Source organism: Oncorhynchus clarkii, chromosome 3 (genome assembly GCF_045791955.1).
Source record: "Oncorhynchus clarkii lewisi isolate Uvic-CL-2024 chromosome 3, UVic_Ocla_1.0, whole genome shotgun sequence".
NCBI lineage: Eukaryota > Metazoa > Chordata > Actinopteri > Salmoniformes > Salmonidae > Oncorhynchus > Oncorhynchus clarkii.
Genome location: NC_092149.1, coordinates 7,293,496 through 7,312,874, shown reverse-complemented (window position 1 = coordinate 7,312,874; position 19,379 = coordinate 7,293,496). Strand labels below are relative to the sequence as shown.

Sequence of the window (19,379 nt, the reverse complement as noted above, 5' to 3'; positions counted from 1 at the left end):
TTAGTTAGGCTAATTTCTCTAAATACGCGTCACTACAGATCTGGGTTTGATCCCCATCTGTGTCGCAGACGGCCATGACCAGGAGACCCATGAGGCAACGCACAATTGGCCAAGCATTGTCCCGGGATGTCCTCGTCACATCGCGCTCTAACGACTCTTGTGGCGGGCCGGGCGCATGCACGCTGACACGGTCACCACATTTTCCTCCAGAAACATTGGTGCGTCTGGCCCCCGGGGTAAGTGAGCAGTGTGTCAAGAAGAAGTGTGGCTTGGCAGGGTCGTGTTTCGGAGGGCTCTCGACCATCGCCTCTCCTGAGTCCGTATGGGAGTTGCAGCGATGGGACAAGACTAACTACAAATTGGATCTCACAAAAATTGTGGAGAAAAAGGGATCTAAAGTACAACAAAAAAAAGTATAATAAAAAAAGTATAAATGACTGAACTTAACGGAATTTATTGCAGTCTATGCTAATTACCAAAATTATAGAAGATTCCAGTAACTTTGGTAAATTACCGGTAGCTTTACAAGCCTACCTGTGACATCGTTTAACCAACTTATTTATGACAGAAAACCTACTCTGTACAGCAGTGTAAATAAAACCCTTCAACTGTACTTGGTCAAGGGCTAAGTATAAATAAAACCCTTCAACAGTACTTGGTCAAGGGCTAGTGTAAATAAAACCCTTCAACAGTACTTGATCAACATCAGCGTGTGAAAGAACAGAATAACGGTAAACGTTCTCTTCCTGCAGTGTCATGATTGCTCATTACACAAATTGTACACAATTTCATACAAAATACAAACAAATGCAAAACTGAACATTTTCGTTGATTGAATTTGAACATATTCAAAGTTTGATTTGTCTTTTGACAAAATAAATTAAATAAACCCTGACTTTCACTGACTTATGTCAATGAAGTGACAGACCTCCAAACAACAAGGGGTCTAATGTTCCACTGCACTATTCTGCATAGCAACATGAACATGATTGGCTCAGTTAAACAAGGTACATTATTTATAGTGCTACATACAACAGTCTTCTACTTTCACTAAGAATAGGTTATTTTGCCATAAATAAGTGCATACATTTTCTTCAAGTTAGATATGTAGATCAAACACATTGATCTGCCACTTGAACTCGATGGCAAAGACCCAGATGGCACCCTATTCACAATATAGCTCACTACTTTGACAAGAGCCCTATGGGTCCTGGTCAAAAGTAGTGCACGACATAGGGCATAGAGTGCTATTTGAGATGTAGAAAATGTCATTGGGTCTTGGACTACTAACTCATCTATAAATCATTATTACTTTGCCTGTCTTGCAATGCAAGTGAGTGGGCTGAAGAACAGATAGACAGGATCCATAAAGCGATCAAATTGCCCATAATATTACATCATGATTTAGTAGGATTGTCAATGCATTCTGTACAAAAATATGAAGCACAGCGTAGACAGATACTCCATCTCATGGATAGCTCAAATAGCTTATGGTTTGTTTCATTCAACTGCACTTTTAAATGCAAGTGATTATTTCTAAGCAATCAATGGCTTATATATACTTAAAAGCAAGGCTCCGTATTCATAAAGTGTCTCAAGGTAGGAGTGCTGATCTAGGATCAGATCCACAACCCTTCTCCATATAATCATATTCATTATGATCTAAAAGAAAACACTGATCCTAGTTCAGCAGTCCTACTCAGTGATACTTTATGAATATGGGCTCTTCGGATTGGTAACATTTGAGTTCTGCATCATCTCATCTTACTCATTGACCAATGGAAGAACTGCTTGTTCAGTATTACATCAGGTTCATGACCTGGCATGCTGACACACTGACCAGTAAACCATGACTGCAACCAACAGGATGTTTTTCTGGACAAACAAAATGGCTGACAAGAGTTTTCTTTTTAAAGCAAGTCCACATTCAAACATGTCATTAGTCCATTACATTTCTATGCACTACCTGGCCCGATGACTCCTTGCTGTCCCCAGTCCACCTGGTCGTGCTGCTGCTCCAGTTTCAACTGTTCTGCCTGCGGATATGGAACCCTGACCTGTTCACCGGACGTACTACCTGTCCCAGACCTGCTGTTTTCAACTCTCTAGAGTCAGCAGGAGCGGTAGAGATACTCTGAAATGATCGGCTATGAAAAGCCAACTGACATTTACTCCTGAGGTGCTGACCTGTTTCACCCTCTACAACCACTGTGATCATTATTATCTGACCCTGCTGGTCATCTATGAACATTTGAACATCTTGCCCATGTTCTGTTATAATCTCCACCCGGCACAGCCAGAAGAGGACTGGCCACCCCTCATAGCCTGGTTCCTCTCTAGGTTTCTTCCTAGGTTCTGGCCTTTCTAGGGAGTTTTTCCTAGCCACCGTGCTTCTACACCTGCATTGCTTGCTGTTTGGGGTTTTAGGCTGGGTTTCTGTACAGCACTTTGTGACATCAGCTGATGTAAGAAGGGCTTTATAAATAAATTTGATTGATTATCCACTTCCTCTGGTCTCCCTCCGTCTGTCTGTCACAATCTCTCTGTCTCGGACTGTCCCTCTGCCTGCTGTCTGACGTTCAGACAGTCTCTCTGGATGTAAATCTCACTTTTACATTTGATTATTTTAGCAAATGCTCTGATCCAGAGTGACTTATAGTTGTGAGTGCATACATTTTCATACTGGTCCCCCATGGGAATCGAACCCACAACCCCGGCGTTGCAAGTGCCAAGCTCTAACAAAATGATCCACACGGGACCCCTCCAGTCCAAGTCCTCCATACTCCCAGACATGCCCTGGTTCCTGTTTTAGACAGCAGCCCAAATTGTACCCTATCCCCTATATAGTGCACTACTTTTGACAAGGGCCCATTTCGGAAACAGTCTTAGTGGTCGCAGGGGAGCCATGTGCAGCTGGGTGCCAGACAGGAGGATCCTTATCCCTCTAGCTTCTGTTGTGTGGTGCTGTCGTCAGTCAGGGCTCTGCTCCCTCCGGGGGACCGGGGGCAGCTGGCTGGCCTTGGAATGTCTGGCTCTGGAGCCTCCAGGGAGGAGGGCCTTCAGTCTCACATAAATCCACTCAGAGGGAGGTCAGGGTAGGGCCTGCTCTCAGCAGAGGGAGGAGGAGGCTGGTGAATTGGCTGCCCCGCTGCTGCATGTCCATGGTCAGCCCCCCTGGAGGACCCAGGGTTGGGTACAGGGCCAGGGGCCGGACCAGCCTCCTTCAGGCTCCCGTTCTGGAACTGGAACAGAGGAAAATGGCCGACTTAGCTAAGCCTCCCTTTTCTGGTCTAAATTGCCTTGATGTGTAAATACCCACTGGCTTTCAATGATCAAATGATAATGACCTTCTGTTTCTAAAGTCTCATTCCCTTGGTAAATCTGATGCGTGAGTAAGTATGTGGCATTGGTATTCAACGTTCATATGATGAGCATATAGCTAGAGGAAGTAAAGCGCATAGGTCTAACATTTTACATAATTAGTTCAGGGCCCTAGTCCCGGTGCTGCTACATCTGCATTGCTTGCTGTCTGTGGTTTAAGGCTGAGTTTCTGAATAAGCACTTTGTGACATCTGCTGATGTAAAAAAGGACTTTATAAATACATTTGATCTTGTTCCTTGGGGCACAATTTTGTATTTATTAGCATTTTTATTAGACAAGTTCAGGTAGGACCCCCTTTACCTGTTTGACGCCTAATGAACACTACCCAGGTTAGTGTCACCTTTCTTACCTGTGTGGTGAATGGCCACTCTGCTCTATTGACCTGGCTGAGCCCCATAGCCAGGGGATAGGCATGCTGAGCGCAGCCCTGGCTGGTGGCCTGAGACTGAGCCAGGCCGTCAGGGAGGTGCCTCTGCTGCTGGAACACACCCAGGGCCTCCACCACACTCCACTGGAGCGCTCCCCTACCATCCTCTGTCCCTCGGGGACCACTGGACTCCAGGCTGCCAAGCAACTCCTCAAAATTCTGGGGCATGAGGTCTCCGTCCACCCCCTGGCTCTGGAGGCCCGTGGTGGGTACATAGGAGGAGAGCACTGAAGAGCGGCTAACAGACAAAGTGTTCAGCTGGTTCCTGTAGGGGAGGCCCAGGGAAGCTTCCCCCAGGCAGAGGTGCCCATGCTGGGGGTGGCCGTGGTGAGTCTGGAGCCCCCCTGGCTGCTCCACATTGAACAATGGAGGAATCTGCTGCTGCTTGGTGATGTCTTTCTGTCTTTGTGTTATTGAACCCGTCCCAGTCACCTGCATGTGCTTCAGTCTGTTACACAGCTGCTGCTGCTGTTGGTTTGGCAATACCTGTCCATTTAGATGGCTCTGTTGCTGCTGCTGTGTTGCCTGTGGGTGGGGCTGTGTGTGTAAACACTGCTGCGGTATTGGCTGCTGTGGGTAGTGGGGAGGAGGCCGATAGTGGTGAACTGATAGGGGATGGACTACAGGCAGCTGTGGTGGCTGTATCTGTGACTGACACTGAGGCACTGTAGAAGAATGTGGTCGTGAGGTTGATGGTTGGTGTAACGGAACTGTAGTAGAATGTAGATGTGGGGTTTGTGATTGTTCCATAGATGGTTGGTGTAACAGCGTGGTAGGGCAGCTATAGTCCTGTTCCCCTAACTTAGCCCCCCTGCAAGAGAATACAGTCTGACCCCAGTCCGACCTCTTCCTCAGAGACTCCTGTACGTAGGAGAGAATCTCGTCTGTCAGGTCAGGAAGGAGGTCGTCTCGGCCAGTGTCCAGATCCACATCAAGGAACATCTCATCCTGCTGGAACAGCTCCAGATCCTCCCTACTGATGCCCAGGTTCATCATGAAGCTCCACAAATCCCTGTCTCTGTCAATCAAATCAATATCTTCATAGTCACAATTGGGAAATGTGTAGTGCAGTCAAGGTTACATTATTAAAAACAGTAGCAACCACACAGATACACATAAGATAAATATTAAGTGATCAGTTACCTGTCCTCCGATGAGAAGCCGTCGATCCCCCCGCCACCACCAACCCCCAACGGCTCCTGCTTGAAGAGGACACTCTCCGACAGAGAGAGGATGCTGCCCTCCTGCCAGCTGCTGGAGAAGATGCCCCCACAATCCCCCTGTGGAACCCCTGCCACCTCCTCCTGTGGAACCCCTGCCACCTCCTCCTGGAGTTGGAGAGGGAGTTGGAGCTCATTCTGAGTGTGAGGGGAGCAGCAGTAGATGGACTTGTCCTGTTTCAGCAGAGAGCCCAGCAGTGAGTCAGGGTCCAGGGTTCCATCCTGGTTGTTGTTGGTGATATTTCCTGCAGGGCTGGTGGTGTCGCCTGCTAAGGAGTCCCCTGTTAGCAGAGTCTTGGGGAAGCTGGTGTTGTAGAGAAGAGCCTCCCCAGTGGTGTAACTGAAAGGCAGCTGGAGGCTCCGCTTCCTTAGGTTGTCCTCTCCCTCTTCATCACTAAAAACAAGTACATTTTAGTCATTTAGCAGACGCTCTTATCCAGAGTGACTTTCAGGAGAAATTAGGGTTAAGTGCTTTGCACTTAAGGATTCCAACCAGCAACCTTTTGGTTACTGGCCCAACGCTCTTAACCACTAGGCTACTTGCCGCCCCAATGGAATTACATTAAACAATGAGGTTGTGTGTGTGCGTGCCGAGACGTACGTGAGGACTCTTTGGGATGTGATGATACACTGAGGCCGTCCGTTCTTGTAGACCAGTCTGGCGTTACCCTGCACCCACACCCAGCCTGTCAGCTTGGTCAGCAGCCTGAATACTGTCATCCCACTCTCTCCGGTCTTTATCACTGGGCATGGAAACACACACATTGACCAAGTTACACAGCAGAAATGTGTATAGGACACATTCATGCAGTTTAACTAATAAACTAAAAACATCACCAAAAGTCACTAGGGATGTGGCATACAGTGAAAAAAAAAAGCTGACATTTAAACAGAATTTTCTCCTTGCTGTTTCTGTAACAAATATACAGAAAATTCATAACGTTTCATGTGAATTGACAATGCAGCTGCCAGCAACGGTTTGGGTCTCACGGTGCATCCCTTTCAGATGCTGAAGCATTGCACCGGTACTACAATTCCTGTACCTCAATTCCAAAGTTGCCATTTACTTCTCATTTAACTGGACTTCGCTGCTGTCGCTTGCCTTTCTCAGCCATTTTTCAAAAGTTAACGACAATGACGTAGTGGTGGAGAGTCGACTACAAAATAATAGATTCCTCGACTCCTTGCACAACGACTCCCGCTGCCGACTCCTGTTTCTGAGTGTTAAGATTAGATTGCACTAAGAATCGACCCCTAAGATTCAGTATTTTTGGAACGGAGGAGAATTATTAGTTGCCAAACTTCTGAGAACACAAACACTGGCATCTTTCATAGAGAGCTAGCGAGGGCAGGGAGAGAGGAGGCGCACATTATAGGCAGGTCGGCCACCATCCAAACAGTCAGAAACACGCACTAGGCCTATCTATCTGTAATCAAAAGCTGTATCTCGTAACGTAAACTCGTACATCGCCTTGGTCCGTACAATTGCCCTTATTTTAGCGCCCCAAAAACGTAATACTTCCAGATCAACTGTAATGTCAATACCATTGTAAAGCACAATTTCTCCCTTTCCAACAGAATCAATTACATGACCTAAACATTGCCCGTTTCTGCATAATTCAAGCAGGCAATGAGCCCCGTTGGGTCTTTTAAAAAATAGAGGGTGGGGAAGCGAAACTAATGCGTGATAGTGAGAAGGAAGGAAGGAAGGAAGCTTTTTTTCACTTCATCAACTTATCACCTTATCGCCTCTAAAATGTAAAAAAAAAAAAAAAAAAAAAACACTATAAAGAGTTTATATAATGTGTCATTACATACCTATTTGAAGGTTTGTGTCGAATTTGAATCAAGTTTTTAGGGCAGTGCTAAAGTGATGTTCAGAAGTAAACAGTTTTTTGAGAGATGTGATCGCTTGCAGTGAAGACTCAAAAAATGACTAGGTACCTCCGTCACTGTCCATTTCTTGTTTTTAAAGGATGATAGAAGTGCTACACCTGGTGGAGAGAGACTATAAGACCGAAATAGTAGCTTTAAGAGTGCTGTACGTTATGACATGACACGTCTAGATGTAACGGAGGGTCTGTTTTTTCAACTTTTCTCCAATAGTATAGAGCCATTACCATGTCGATCAACGCTTGAATAGAAACTTAGTTCACATCCCTGATTTTGACGTCAACACAGTCACTACAGTCCCATTAGTTTTCTTTGTAGCCTCGTTTGAATGTTGCGGTTGCGCACATTTGTACAGAATGGGGTGAGTTTACGTTAATGGAATGCTTGTATCTTGCCATTTCTTGGCTTGCAATGTTTCGTAACTTCAGCAAAGCAGGGCCTATCACTAGGGCTGGGCGCTATACCGTATTTGACGATACACGGGCATTGATGCAGGGACCGGTTTGGGTTTTTACTTTACCTTCTATAACGGTATTTGAATGTTTGGTTTGTTAAATGTGGTACACCTTGTGTAACGTCCATTTTTATAGTTTACTTCGCTACTTGAGTCATCTCTATCCACTCTTTCCATGCTGCTTTCCAGACAGACCTAGGCCTGCACCATGCATTGCATGGGCAATGCAGCACATGCAACAATGTTGATGAAAATGATGCTGTTTTCACCTTGCTTCTTAATATAATTTTACTAGCGTTCTACAATTACACTATTGATTTGTGTTTCTTACATCTGAAAACAGCTAGTTGTCTTTTCTTAGCAAGTTGGGCCTAAATCCTGTTAGCCGCTAATGCTAATCGCTAGCTAGCTAGCTAGCTAATAAATGTACTGAGTCAGAGCAAACGTAGTTAGCTATACAGCCTGATAATACCAGTGATGGTGTAGACCTAAATCAACATGCTGTCTAAATCAGAGGAATACGCGAAGCAAGAATATGTTAGCTACATGAAGTAGCTAAGAGAGAACTTTCAATGTAGCCAAAGATTATAGGGTCTCCTAGGAAACACTTATCAACAGTTCCTACCCTGTCACAATAACTCTTCCCTGGCATTTTCATTCGTAGTCATGTCAAACACTGAATTCAAATGGCCCACTATTATATTCCAACTATAGAATTAGAATAATCCTTCTATTTTCATGATTCCAACAGTTCAATCATTTTTTTGGTTGAAGTTGAATTGAACAGTATACAGCAATCAGAATGGAGACCCATTGAAATCACTTGTGTTGCCACCCTAGGGTTACACTTCTCAAAGAAAATTGTGAACATTTATTATTCAAAAACATAAATTATTGTCAATATAATTTTGCCTGATATGATATTTTGGCCATATCACCCAGCCGTACCTATCACCAATGAATAGGCTAGGATATATTACACACAACAGACCGAAGACTGAACACACACTCGCATCATTAATAAAGAGCAGGCGAGCCAGCTAGAAGGGGAGGGGGCAGGCAAAAATGATGTCTTGTCTTGCATGTTTCGCAAATTCACCAAAGTAGCCTAAGGTTTTATTTAAAATGACCCAACTTTCCACAGGCATTTATAGCATACCGTTTAGTTAGGCTATAAAACTGAAAATAACATTTTAACTGCACTGATTTTAGCAAAAAAAAAATATATATATTTTTCATAACATTAAGGATCCCAAGTTTGAATGTTTAAATGTTCACACCTCTGCGTGTCACTAAAAGTCTAAATCAAATTTCAATCAAAATTGCCTTCAGGGATTAATAAAGTGTGGTCATGTCTTGTTTTATCATATCTTAAGACACCATTCATTTTTTAGAAGTTGCAGGAATGAATCTGTTCAGAAAGTCCCCTCAGGGACACTGGCTGTAGAATGTGCAACTCAACATGTAGAATGTGCAACTCAACATGTAGAATGTGCAACTCAACATGTAGAATGTGCAACTCAACATGTAGAATGTGCAACTCAACATGTAGAATGTGCAACTCAACATGTAGAATGTGCAACTCAACATGTAGAATGAACTACTCAACATGTAGAATGTGCAACTCAACATGCAGAATGAACTACTCAACATGTAGAATGTGCAACTCAACATGTAGAATGTGCAACTCAACATGTAGAATGTGCAACTCAACATGTAGAATGAACTACTCAACATGTAGAATGAACTACTCAACATGTAGAATGAACTACTCAACATGTAGAATGTGCAACTCAACATGTAGAATGTGCAACTCAACATGTAGAATGTGCAACTCAACATGTAGAATGTGCAACTCAACATGTAGAATGAACTACTCAACATGTAGAATGAACTACTCAACATGTAGAATGAACTACTCAACATGTAGAATGAACTACTCAACATGTAGAATGAACTACTCAACATGTAGAATGTGCAACTCAACATGTAGAATGTGCAACTCAACATGTAGAATGTGCAACTCAACATGTAGAATGTGCAACTCAACATGTAGAATGAGCAACTCAACATGTAGAATGTGCAACTCAACATGTAGAATGTGCAACTCAACATGTAGAATGAACTACTCAACATGTAGAATGTGCAACTCAACATGTAGAATGTGCAACTCAACATGTAGAATGTGCAACTCAACATGTAGAATGTGCAACTCAACATGTAGAATGTGCAACTCAACATGTAGAATGTGCAACTCAACATGTAGAATGTGCAACTCAACATGTAGAATGTGCAACTCAACATGTAGAATGTGCAACTCAACATGTAGAATGAACTACTCAACATGTAGAATGAACTACTCAACGTGTAGAATGTGCAACTCAACATGTAGAATGAACTACTCAACATGTAGAATGTGCTACTCAACGTGTAGAATGAGCTACTCAACATGTAGAATGTGCAACTCAACATGTAGAATGTGCAACTCAACATGTAGAATGTGCAACTCAACATGTAGAATGTGCAACTCAACATGTAGAATGTGCAACTCAACATGTAGAATGTGCAACTCAACATGTAGAATGTGCAACTCAACATGTAGAATGTGCAACTCAACATGTAGAATGAACTACTCAACATGTAGAATGAACTACTCAACATGTAGAATGTGCAACTCAACATGCAGAATGAACTACTCAACATGTAGAATGTGCAACTCAACATGTAGAATGTGCAACTCAACATGTAGAATGTGCAACTCAACATGTAGAATGAACTACTCAACATGTAGAATGAACTACTCAACATGTAGAATGAACTACTCAACATGTAGAATGAACTACTCAACATGTAGAATGTGCAACTCAACATGTAGAATGTGCAACTCAACATGTAGAATGAACTACTCAACATGTAGAATGAACTACTCAACATGTAGAATGAACTACTCAACATGTAGAATGAACTACTCAACATGTAGAATGAACTACTCAACATGTAGAATGAACTACTCAACATGTAGAATGAACTACTCAACATGTAGAATGAACTACTCAACATGTAGAATGTGCAACTCAAGATGTAGAATGTGCAACTCAACATGTAGAATGAACTACTCAACGTGTAGAATGTGCAACTCAACATGTAGAATGTGCAACTCAACATGTAGAATGTGCAACTCAACATGTAGAATGTGCAACTCAACATGTAGAATGAACTACTCAACATGTAGAATGAACTACTCAACATGTAGAATGTGCAACTCAACATGTAGAATGTGCAACTCAACATGTAGAATGTGCAACTCAACATGTAGAATGTGCAACTCAACATGTAGAATGTGCAACTCAACATGTAGAATGAACTACTCAACATGCAGTATGAACTACTCAACGTGTAGAATGAACTACTCAACATGTAGAATGTGCAACTCAACGTGTAGAATGTGCAACTCAACGTGTAGAATGAACAACTCAACATGCAGTATGAACTACTCAACGTGTAGAATGAACAACTCAACATGCAGTATGAACTACTCAACGTGTAGAATGAACAACTCAACATGCAGTATGAACTACTCAACGTGTAGAATGAACAACTCAACGTGTAGAATGAACAACTCAACGTGTAGAATGAACAACTCAACGTGTAGAATGAACAACTCAACGTGTAGAATGAACAACTCAACGTGTAGAATACTCAACGTGTAGAATGTGCAACTCAACGTGTAGAATGTGCAACTCAACGTGTAGAATGTGCAACTCAACATGTAGAATGTGCAACTCAACGTGTAGAATGAACAACTCAACGTGTAGTACACTGTGCGTTTGAAATGTGACCCTCACGTTTTTGATCTCGGTCTGTCAGTCTCCATGAACTACACTACATGATAGGACTGTGTGCAGCAGGAGAGCAGTCTTACTCCTCATGTGGTTCTCAGCACAGTGCAGCATGTCAGCAGCATGGATGAACTGGTATCCTGAGCCATGGTTGCACAGCTCAGCCTCAGTGTAACCCAGCACCATCGTCCCTCTGTACAGGAGGACAGGAAAAACACAGGAAGCACAATGAAAACATGATCAAAACATGTCTCCTCCCTACTTCTGAATAGATCACACTTGTGATCTAAAAGCATAATTAATCATTAAGGCACAAGAGGGTGTGGTATGTGGCCAATATACCACGTCTAAGGGCTGTTCTTAAGCACGACGCAAAGCGGAGTGCCTGGATACAACCCGTAGCCATGGTATATTGGCCATATACCACAAAACCCCAATGTGCCTTATTGCTATTATAAAGTGGTTACCAATGTAATTAGAGCATTAAAAATATATGTTTTGTCACACCCGTGGTATACGGTATACTGATATACCACGGCTTTCAACCAATCAGCATTCAGGGCTCGAACCACCCAGTTTATAATCTCAAATATGATGAGATTGCGCTGATGGTTCCTCTTAAAATGTATAAATGATTTGAATTATTAGGTTTATTTGACAGGGACCACATACAATTAAAACATACATCTCACAAGACACGTGATGCATTGTACTAGATTTAGCTCAATAGCTCGTTCACAACTCCAGTACCCGGGCAGGTGAACAATAAAATGATTTACCATTCAGACGGCAAGCTTTGAATTCAATGTAAAATATTGTAGTGAAGTGGTCATGTTCCCTGTGTATTGTTGGTGCTTAGCAGCAGTAAGCCCCCCTAGACAGGCCCACTAGACAGGCCCACTAGACAGCCCCACCTAGACAGGCCCACTAGACAGGCCCACTAGACAGGCCCACTAGACAGCCCCACCTAGACAGGCCCACCTAGACAGGCCCACCTAGACAGGCCCACTAGACAGGCCCACTAGACAGGCCCACTACTGTTATCGTCACTCACTTGGCGTCGCAGGCAATGGGGGTGAAGTCCAGCTTGTGCTTGGTCTTGAAGATGAAGTTCTTGGTGCGGATCTCCAGGATGGTGGGGGGCTGCAAGGGAGTGGCCAGGGCGAACAGAGCCAGCTGAGGCGGGATGGCCTTGCCCTCCTTTGTCCTCTCACTCTGGCCATGGAGGAACTTTAGACGCCCCTGGATGTTCAGGGCCTGGAGAACGCAGAATAGCCATTAAACATAGGGCTGTGTCCCAAATGGCCCCCTATTCCATCCTGATGACGGTCGATTCAGACAGGAACATTGGTTAAATAAGATCCCATTAAACTGTTGGAAGGAGCGTCAAGATTATCAATGAGCTGGAGCTCTTTTTATTGAGTACACTTTTCTCCATGCAACTGGTAGCACCTTAAAAGGGAAATTTCACAAATGTTCAACTTCCTATTCATCATCAACATATGTGAAAATGGCATCTTTCTATGTACTGTAGTAAAAAAATATGGAGGAAGATAAGTGTTTCCAATGACATCATCGGTGCACATCATGTGATTTTAACCAATTATGAGCAGGCATTACCTACTAATTGCCTCCTAATTGTCTATGAATTGGTTGTCATTGTAAACACATCTTCCTGACTTTTTTACTACAGAACATAGAAACACGCCGTTTTCACATATATTGATGTTGAGGTGGTGCTGGATTTAAGCTACAATACTGAGTTTATGTAATAAGAAAACAATTTCCAATTCCAGCTAAATCTAATTATTCAGTGATTATAACTTGACATTCACAAAACTGTAGAGAAATGCAAAAACAATCCAAAAAAGTAGAGAATATTTTTGTGTTCTCAAAGCTTGACTGCAAACGCTATCTGTAGGAAAACTTCCTGGTCTGGATAAGCAGTCTTTGGCCCCACCCTTTCCTGAACTCAAAGGGAAATTGGAGAAGCCTCACACTGATTCCCCCACTTCAGGACAAAACATATTTAACCCCTTCCTGACACACCACTCATCCTCAAAGAAAGTGACTTCAGTGGCTGTCATAATGCAATTACAATCTCAAGAGTATCAGAGGGAGATGAGAGTTGATTTCCATTGCGCTGTAGTACACTGTTCACAAGTAATCTTTTAAAATAATTATTTTAATTAAATGATTAGGGTTGAAAAATCCTTCCCTAAAATTCCCTAAATTTCCAGAAATGGCAGAGATTTCCTCCACGAACTTACTAGGAAGCCAGTGGAGTTGTCCAGGAGACATCTTAACCTGCAGACAAAGTTGCGTTCCAGGAAGGTGGAATTCTCTGGTGGGAGTGTCTCTGGCTTGTAGACTGTGACAGCCTGTGGCGAGGCTGAATCTTCAAAGGCCAGAGAGGTGTGGGGGGGGGGGGGGGGGTCATAAAATTACAAATACAGCATACTATATCTATAATAGTGAATTACAGGATGTCTAGAGAAAATAGTATCTTCATATAGTAGACTAACTCTTCGCAGCAGCCCTCACCCCGAGCTGCAAACCTCACCCGGAGGGGACTGTTAACAGTCTCGTCCCCACACTACAAACCAGAATGTTATGCCACATGTCATTAGCCATTTCCTACTGAGGAAAGACATAATGCTAGGTAAGAGTTTCTTATCCAGGGCTGGGCCTAGGTCAGGCTCACCCCAGCCAGGTGCCACTTCTGGTCCAAGGTGCTAAACCGCCTCTCAGGATGCAAGGTGAAACACTGCTCCACACTACGATATGGAGAGAGAATACAGTGACAGACTGGATAATATCAAAGATAGTAAACCACCAGTCCTCTATGATCAGTGTAACACGAGTAGGGCAAAGGACCCGTACAAAAAAATATGGTTCTCCCCATGGAAACAACGTTGTTACTCGTATGACCAGAGAATGTGAAATACTCCTCGATTTTAGAAAGACACAACCGAGTGGATAGGTAGAGGGTGTTTTATGGCTTTATAAAAGTGTTGACGGTGCTGAATAAAATCTTAAACATGAACTCTCATAAAAACAGCATCTCTTCACTGTATTTGTTGACAGTCTCTCTAGTCATGAGTTTGTTTCTCGCAGTAGTTTTGAAATCTCACAGTAGTCGACGATCAACTTCACTGTGGGCTCGTGGAAGCTGTGACACAGTGATCTGAGATATCTGATTGGCCAGCGGTAGGCCTATAGATGCACTTGATTTGCTATCCGGACCTGCCAGGTAGGTGGAGTTTGTACTGTCAGACACATGAAATGGGACAAAATGGGAACACTTCAACTACCCGGCGTGCAGGACAGCTGAATCAAGTGCACCTAAAACAAACATTGTAAAAGTAATACAAAAATAGGAATGCAAGGCTTTATTGTTGGGCTTTATACAGAAATGTTTGGCGATCTACTTGGAAAGCCTTGGAGATCGACCAGTCGACTGCAATAGACCGGTTGGATGGACTAGAACATCTAGGCCTACATTCCTGGCTGACACAGCAGAGACACTGTACATTCAAGGAGGTTATTTCCTTTTGTGGCTCTCTTCACTTCCTAGTAGATACCATGTTTCCCTGTGCTTCACCAGCATACATGGAGCTGCTGGACTTCATGTCATATTAGAACATTAGGTAGCAGACACCCTAGGACTAATATATATATTGAAGGAACCTGCCAACGCAGGGGGAGCTCAATTAATATAAGATCTGGGGCAAGATAGATTAGACAGTGTGGATTGGAGAGTGATAGCCTATAAAAAAACAGACGTGCTGTCTGTGTGGTGAAAAACTCATTCCAGCGCAGGTGAAAAATGCAGCTTTACCTGAGACCAGCTGTCCAGTGTGAGGGTGGGATTGGAGGTTACCTGAGACCAGCTGTCCAGTGTGAGGGTGGGGTTGGAGGTTACCTGAGACCAGCTGTCCAGTGTGAGGGTGGGGTTGGAGATTACCTGAGACCAGCTGTCCAGTGTGAAGGTGGGGTTGGAGGTTACCTGAGACCAGCTGTCCAGTGTGAGGGTGGGATTGGAGGTTACCTGAGACCAGCTGTCCAGTGTGAAGGTGGGGTTGAAGGTTACCGGAGACCAGCTGTCCAGTGTCAGGGATGAGGGTGGGGTTGGAGGTTACCTGAGACCAGCTGTCCAGTGTCAGGGATGAGGGTGGGGTTGGAGGATAGCTGAGACCAGCTGTCCAGTGTCAGGGATGAGGGTGGGGTTGGAGGTTACCTGAGACCACTGTCCAGTGTCAGGGATGAGAGGGGGGTTGGAGGTTACCTGAGACCAGCTGTCCAGTGTGAGGGTGGGGTTGGAGGTTACCTGAGACCACTGTCCAGTGTCAGGGATGAGGATGGGGTTGGAGGTTACCTGAGACCAGCTGTCCAGTGTGAGGGTGGGGTTGGAGGTTACCTGAGACCCCTGTCCAGTGTCAGGGGTGAGGATGGGGTTGGAGGTTACCTGAGACCACTGTCCAGTGTCAGGGGTGAGGATGGGGTTGGAGATTACCTGAGACCAGCTGTCCAGTGTCAGGGATGAGAGGGGGGTTGGAGGTTACCTGAGACCAGCTGTCCAGTGTCAGGGATGAGAGGGGGGTTGGAGGTTACCTGAGACCAGCTGTCCAGTGTCAGGGGTGAGAGTGGGGTTGGAGGTTACCTGAGATCAGCTGTCCGGTGTCAGGGGTGAGAGTGGGGTTGGAGGTTACCTGAGACCAGCTGTCCGGTGTCAGGGGTGAGAGTGGGGTTGGAGGTTACCTGAGATCAGCTGTCCGGTGTCAGGGGTGAGAGTGGGGTTGGAGGTTACCTGAGACCAGCTGTCCAGTGTCAGGGATGAGGGTGGGGTTGGAGGTTACCTGAGACCAGCTGTCCAGTGTCAGGGATGAGGGTGGGGTTACCTGAGACCAGCTGTCCAGTGTCAGGGATGAGGGTGGGGTTGGAGGTTACCTGAGACCAGCTGTCCAGTGTCAGGGGTGAGAGTGGGATTGGAGGTTACCTGAGACCAGCTGTCCAGTGTCAGGGATGAGGGTGGGGTTGGAGGTTACCTGAGACCACTGTCCAGTGTCAGGGATGAGAGGGGGGTTGGAGGTTACCTGAGACCAGCTGCCCAGTGTGAGGGTGGGGTTGGAGGTTACCTGAGACCACTGTCCAGTGTCAGGGATGAGGATGGGGTTGGAGGTTACCTGAGACCAGCTGTCCAGTGTGAGGGTGGGGTTGGAGGTTACCTGAGACCACTGTCCAGTGTCAGGGATGAGGATGGGGTTGGAGGTTACCTGAGACCAGCTGTCCAGTGTGAGGGTGGGGTTGGAGGTTACCTGAGACTCCTGTCCAGTGTCAGGGGTGAGGATGGGGTTGGAGGTTACCTGAGACCCCTGTCCAGTGTCAGGGGTGAGGATGGGGTTGGAGGTTACCTGAGACCACTGTCCAGTGTCAGGGGTGAGGATGGGGTTGGAGATTACCTGAGACCAGCTGTCCAGTGTCAGGGATGAGAGGGGGGTTGGAGGTTACCTGAGACCAGCTGTCCAGTGTCAGGGATGAGGGTGGGGTTGGAGGTTACCTGAGACCAGCTGTCCAGTGTCAGGGGTGAGAGTGGGATTGGAGGTTACCTGAGACCAGCTGTCCAGTGTCAGGGGTGAGAGTGGGATTGGAGGTTACCTGAGAACAGCTGTCCAGTGTCAGGGGTGAGAGTGGGGTTGGAGGTTACCTGAGACCAGCTGTCCAGTGTCAGGGGTGAGAGTGGGGTTGGAGGTTACCTGAGACCAGCTGTCCGGTGTCAGTGGTGAGAGTGGGGTTGGAGGTTACCTGAGACCAGCTGTCCGGTGTCAGGGGTGAGAGTGGGGTTGGAGTTTACCTGAGACCAGCTGTCCAGTGTCAGGGATGAGGGTGGGGTTGGAGGTTACCTGAGACCAGCTGTCCGGTGTCAGGGGTGTTCAGGGCCCAGTGGAGCTGTCTCTGTAACTCTGCTCGGTCCTCCATATGAATGACGTCATAAACACTCTGATGGACGACGTCTGACTGAGAAGCAAAAACATCCACCATCATCAAAATACAAATCTAGTAAACTACAAGAAAACAATGCAAACATGGACATTATTGTTGCTAGACAACACATCCTTCCTCTTCCCATCACTTATTCTGATGGATCTTAGTCCTGACTTGTACTCTACAAATGTGCTCTGTACTGGGCCTTAGATTCAACCTGGGTTTAGTTCCGATACCCAAATTGACTTATTAGACTTGGTATCTGTTTAGGTCCTGGCTTTCGTTCATGTTGAGGAAATACCAGAGCAATCAGCTTTGTCCGGTGTGACTGGTGAAATTCACACGCAAACCGTTCGGTAACACAAATAGTGATATGGACACTAGTAAATAAGCAGTGCTTACGCATTAGTCAGATGTTTTAACCCTAGAAAATAGACTAATGTTTCAAGTTCTAAAGGCACATGCACAAGTACAGTGAAATGCCTTTAACCCCAACAATGCAGTATTCAATACCAATGTAATACTAAAAATGGAGGGTAACACTAGTTAATTAATAGCACGAAGTGAATGTGGATGTGAGGTGTGTGATTGTAGTGAATGTGGATAGTATTAAGCTATTTGAAATTGGGATAACAACAGGATTTACATTTGGCTAGTAAGCTGATTGAAATGTGAATAATATGTACTGAGTGAATGTGTGGAAGTGTGTGTGTTATTCTATATGTATGCAGAAAGACGAGCCTATAGAGACCATAGCATTTATGACCTTATAAACTATTGATAGTATGGATGCTGAGGGTTTTTAGATACTATGGATGCTATAGGGACTGTGATGCTCAGGGACTACAGATGCTGTAGAGACTATGGGGACTGTGATGCTCAGGGACTATAGATGCTGTAGAGACTATGGGGACTGTAGAGACTATAGAGGAACCGTGGCAGTGATTCACATGACTGAAGAAAGATAGAGCTAGTCTTAGAGATTACCGAGTGTGTTTGGAAATAGTACTAAGTGAATATGGATGTGAGAGTTGTGGAAATGTGGAAAGGATGTGTTAAGCTCATTGAAATATCGATGTTTAGGTGATTGAAATTTGGACAATAAGAAAATATAAATTTGGATATTAAGCTGAATGAAATTTGGATAAGAGTTTGAAATTGAGAATAATAAGAGATATTATTACTATTAAGTGCTGAGTGAATGAGAGCTGCCAGGGGACTGGCTCCGGTGTGAAAGAGGTAATATGGGAGATTACTGAGTACGTGTCTGAATGGATACCCCAACCTGTTCTGTGAGCTGAGTTTTCGATCTATAACGTTAACTACGGTTATTATACATGTATAGGAAGTATCGACAAGCTGGTCTTAGAAGAAGGATAGAGTGAGGCCAGAGAGGCCTCGGTGACAATTGTCTGTAGGCATTTATAAAAAGGAGGTGTCTACGTGGTCAGAGAACCACTGAAACCGTTGAAGTTACATATGCATAATAACTATGAAGTGTCTAAATGTGTCTGCAGCCACTACTCGTGTGTAACGATAGTCTACATGGTCTGAGAACCACTGATAATAGCACAAGGTATTATTGTAGGCATTTAGAGTCATTGATGCACATGAGTGGTATGGATGTCTGTAGGCATTTAGGATCTGTAACGTTATATAGGGAATCTGTGTATGTGAGAGACATGAAAGGGGAAAGTACTATTCCCGAATATGCTGTTAAATAGAACTAGTGTAAATATCTAAACCCATGTATGAATAGAACACTAGTCTAAAGGAGAAATTGGCGAAGAAAAGTATACTGGGTTACTAGAGATTTGATAGTAACAATGGAGAAAAATAATAATTATATACAACTTGCACACCCAAACGTAGACGTATGTAAGTGGTGTACAAAATAGAGAAATTAATAGTATAATGGGTTACTAGATTTGATAACGTAACAAATGTATAAAAGTATAATTGGTTACTTGAGTTTAACTTGCTAGGTAGAGACTTATTATGGATAGACCACGCCTTCTACAGCGTATTACAAGTTCATCTTAAAATAAGACATTTAATAAGTGTGAAGTCCTAGTTGAGGGAAACAGATATGGAGGTTAGTGAAAATAAGAAAGTGAATGGTAATATGTGGCTTTCAGATAGCACTCTAATAATGCAATATCGTAGTAATTTGAAGAGT

At 44.3% G+C, this 19,379-nt stretch overlaps 1 protein-coding gene across 2 annotated transcripts in view; it reads right to left on the bottom strand.

Annotated features, from left to right (window-relative positions):
* Positions 1–747: 747 nt before the first annotated feature.
* LOC139387196 (aryl hydrocarbon receptor-like) overlaps positions 748–19,379 on the bottom strand; it is a 37,516-nt gene continuing 18,884 nt past the window's right edge. For both annotated transcript variants that reach the window (XM_071133267.1, XM_071133276.1), the window contains 8 exons: positions 17,119–17,233; positions 13,486–13,613; positions 12,270–12,472; positions 11,299–11,408; positions 5,631–5,772; positions 4,953–5,423; positions 3,732–4,827; positions 748–3,242 (listed from right to left, as the gene is read on the bottom strand). In XM_071133267.1, the coding sequence (XP_070989368.1) occupies positions 3,066–3,242; positions 3,732–4,827; positions 4,953–5,423; positions 5,631–5,772; positions 11,299–11,408; positions 12,270–12,472; positions 13,486–13,613; positions 17,119–17,233 (2,442 nt within the window). In that variant the 3' untranslated portion in view covers positions 748–3,065. The remainder of the gene's footprint in view (positions 3,243–3,731; positions 4,828–4,952; positions 5,424–5,630; positions 5,773–11,298; positions 11,409–12,269; positions 12,473–13,485; positions 13,614–17,118; positions 17,234–19,379) is intronic.